This window comes from Chaetura pelagica, unplaced genomic scaffold (genome assembly GCF_000747805.2).
Source record: "Chaetura pelagica isolate M959 unplaced genomic scaffold, ChaPel_1.0 scaffold453, whole genome shotgun sequence".
NCBI classification, from domain to species: domain Eukaryota; kingdom Metazoa; phylum Chordata; class Aves; order Apodiformes; family Apodidae; genus Chaetura; species Chaetura pelagica.
In genome coordinates, this window is record NW_009952879.1 from 196,045 (window position 1) to 199,585 (window position 3,541).

A 3,541-nucleotide genomic window follows, 5' to 3' on the forward strand; every position below is an offset into this window, starting at 1 on the left:
CCTGCTGAATGGTCTGACAGATTTGGTCCTTCTCCACCACCTAGAGTCTCTTTGCCACTGGTGCTCCAAAGGAACACAACAATGGGACACTCCCTAAAGGTAGCAATCTTTAAAAATATAAGCAATACCCTGCTGCTCCTATCAAAATTAGTATTATGCTTATGACATATAGGTTTTTAAAGGCTTTCAGATGAATAGTCTGAAAGTCCAAGTACACACATTGCTTTTTTCTGCTCCAAAGCCCCCTTGGCACAAGTGATGTGAAGACAAGAGTACCTGTGAAGATATGACTGCAGCCCACAGCTGCTCGGTCTGCAAAGGCAGAAACATGTTCTCACTTATCTGCCCCTTCACATTTCCTAACAAGTTGTATTTATGTGGCATGGAACTTTATGAAGGTTTCAGGGATTTTCAAGTATTTAAATGCTCAGACTGTAATGGTAACAGATGTTCAATGATATATTTAATTTTTCGTTGCACTGAAAATATCATGTATTGGCTGATACTTTCTGTAAAACAGAACTTGGAAAGAATGCCTCAGTGTACTGCACTTCCAGGAAATGCACCTGAGCCTTTCACCTACTGCATTAAAGTGGGCAATTCTGAAATTAGTCCGCAAACGTTCCAAGAGGATTTCTTGATTGCCAAAAAAATAGGGCTTTCAGGAGCACCATCTTTTGTGTAATCTCTCTCTTACAAGACAGATGGCGTCATTAATTGCCTCTACATCTAGTTAAATTTTAAAACCTGTACTTAAATAATGTTGAACATGTGGTACATGATGAAAAACATAGGAAATATTACAGTAGAATCAACTGGAAACAAGGGAAGAAAACCAAGACAGAAAAATCAGGACTAACAAGAAGCCATAAGAAACACCAACTGATCCAGCACTCCACAGCTGCACTGGCTGCCCAGCAGCATTTTCCTCTTTAGTTAATTCAAGGTGTTACTATCATTTAAGTATCATTTTTTAAATGCTGCATTCTTCATTCTAGACTCCCCAAAAGGCCACCTGTCTCTTCCCACCTTAGCCCAACTCATGCCTGCAGCTGATGTGCCCGCAGCAGGATGTTTTCAGGGCTGGAAGAGGTGTGGCACTGCCAGACACCACCATGAAACTGACTCTTATCATATGTCACACAGTACCTGGATCTGCTATTAAAATATTTTTTAAGTACTCTAAAGCAAACAAGCTGCTAACTGTGCACACACTGCACTGCAGCAGAAAGCTGCAGGAGGGGAGCTGGGATGGGGCCTGGCACTGCTCTGTTCTCAGGCACAACATTTACTTGGTAAACCAAATTGTTTACCATTCATCCTATTTGCTGTAGGAAATTGTCAATACCCCCTTTTTCTCGGCTTCATCCTCCTGTCTCCCCTCTGCATTCTTACAGGCACTGGTTTGCTCAAAAGAGTGCAATAATCCCTGTAGTTATTTTTACAGAGTATAATATGAGAACATTTTGAAACTAAAATTATCTCATAATCATACCATAAGACCATTGTCTGCAATTACCAGATTAATGTAAAATGCACTTATTTTAGGGGGGGAAATAGTCATTAGAAGGAATTAAAAGATTATTTTCTTACCCCTCAGTTTTGTAAGTAGCTCTGCAGGCTGATGAAAAAGGTTCCTCAGGTCCACCTGGCAGACCAGATCTAAATTTTATGCTGTTGCTAGAATTACCATGGGCTTTACCTTCCTCCAAACACCTCCTGGCTTAGAAATAAAAGTCTCCTCAAAAGGGCAAAGTTCTCCTGCTGTCTGCTGGAATCAAGTAGGAAAGCAGATCATTCTCACGGGGACAGAGTGAAGGAACATTCCTGCCCCACTCACCTGCCGCTCCATTGTCTGGGGATGGGTGAAAGTCACAAAATCAATTGAGAAGTAACCAAGCACTCCTCTAGATTTACAGGCTTCTCCAATTTTTAAGCAGAGGGAGTTGAGAGCTGCTGGCTCCACAGAGCCCTGTGGGATGGCAGTGCCGGAGGCGCGCAAGGCCCCGTCCGCGTGGAGCTGGGTTCCAGAGGACACTACTTCTATCCTGCCTGTTGGCTCGATCAGCATGTCCACTGTCAGGTTGGTGACATCTTCTGAGAGAGGGAAGGCTTCTATCACACCACCTAGTCAGAAATTAATTAGCTGTTAGGCTAGTGGTAAAATTCCCATGTGGAGATCTTCAGAGCGCACAGGATGAACCCCTCCAGCCCCTGCTGTGCTCAGGTGTTGCAGGGAGGGTGGGAGATACAGCAAGTAAATAAATATCATGTGAGCAGCACAGCTAGAACCCAACAATCTCTTAGGAGAGAAAGATCTCTCACCTACTACAGTACCATACACGTCCACCAGAGGCTTTTTGAGCTGCAAACACTCTTATGAGCAGTTCCAAACTGGATATATCACATACTTGACAGGAAAAATATGTTCTTGGGTAGTGCGAACAAATCCTGAGCTGTCCTACAGCCCAGCTACATGCCAGGCCCAGAAGAGCAGTGAAATGCAATGTTGGGACCTGAGGGAAGTGGTATCTCCTGCTGTGAACTTACCTTGGTGATTCCTATCCATACAGTGGTCTGAGTCTGCCTTTTGATGCTCATCCACATGAGGAACTTGGTGTGTAGGTGGGAAGGCTTGTAGATGACAATTTCTAGCATGGTTTTCCATAGGAAAATCACAAAGAAAACTGCTTGGCATTCTGGAAATGCCTCTCTACTGCATGTAATGCCATAGCTTATTTAGACAGAATAAACTAATGTGCCATAAAAATTGGCTTTATATATATTAACTGGCATTATTTTTCAGAAAAAATACTTTCAAAGCTTTGACTCATCCTGGTCTCTTCCACAGATAAAGAAATGTATGAAACATATATATCCATTCTACACAATACAGAATGATAGCAGGGCAGGCTCACCACAGAAATTTACTACCCAACCACAAACACTGCATCTTTTTCACCCGAAATGTAACCCACAAATACAGGATGTCACCCTGGCTGAGCAAAGCCCCCTCCCAGATGCACTGATCTGCAGTGATCAGACAAGGGTTTGAGCTGCACAGCCTCTTATGGACAAACATGGGCTCACTCCTGAGCTCTTGGCCAGGGGGGTACTGGCCAGCTTGGATCCAAAGGTGCCAGGAGAAGGTTTAATGCAGGAAGCCCTGCTGAGGACTCAGAACTGCACAAACAAAACTATCCAGCTACTGGTTTGGAATGTGCTCATCTTCCTTTGGTTGGAGTGCAAGAAATAGCCCAGCAATGGTCTAACAAGGAGTCTGTGCCAAGGCACTGTGAGGGACAGTCACTGATCCTCTGTGGTGACATGACCTGGAAGGCAAAAACTGGGGAAAAAGCTCAGCTCTTCTCCAAGGCAGCTAAAGCACATTTCACTTTATGCAATGTTTGGAGCATCCAGAGGTTACCTACAGCTCCCTTCACTGTCCCATGAGAGGGGAAGGTAAGTCTCTCAGGTGTTTGCTAACCAACACCTCCCAAAGATGAAATATTCTGACATTTCCCTACAGGCAAACTCACCT

At 43.9% G+C, this 3,541-nt stretch overlaps 1 protein-coding gene across 1 annotated transcript in view; it reads right to left on the reverse strand.

Annotated features, from left to right (window-relative positions):
* Positions 1-3,541, reverse strand: part of IQCH (IQ motif containing H) — a 62,480-nt gene that overhangs the window by 14,295 nt on the left and 44,644 nt on the right. Inside the window, 1 exon segment of the mRNA XM_009995317.1 lies at positions 1,841-2,127. Within this exon segment, the coding sequence (XP_009993619.1) occupies positions 1,841-2,127 (287 nt within the window).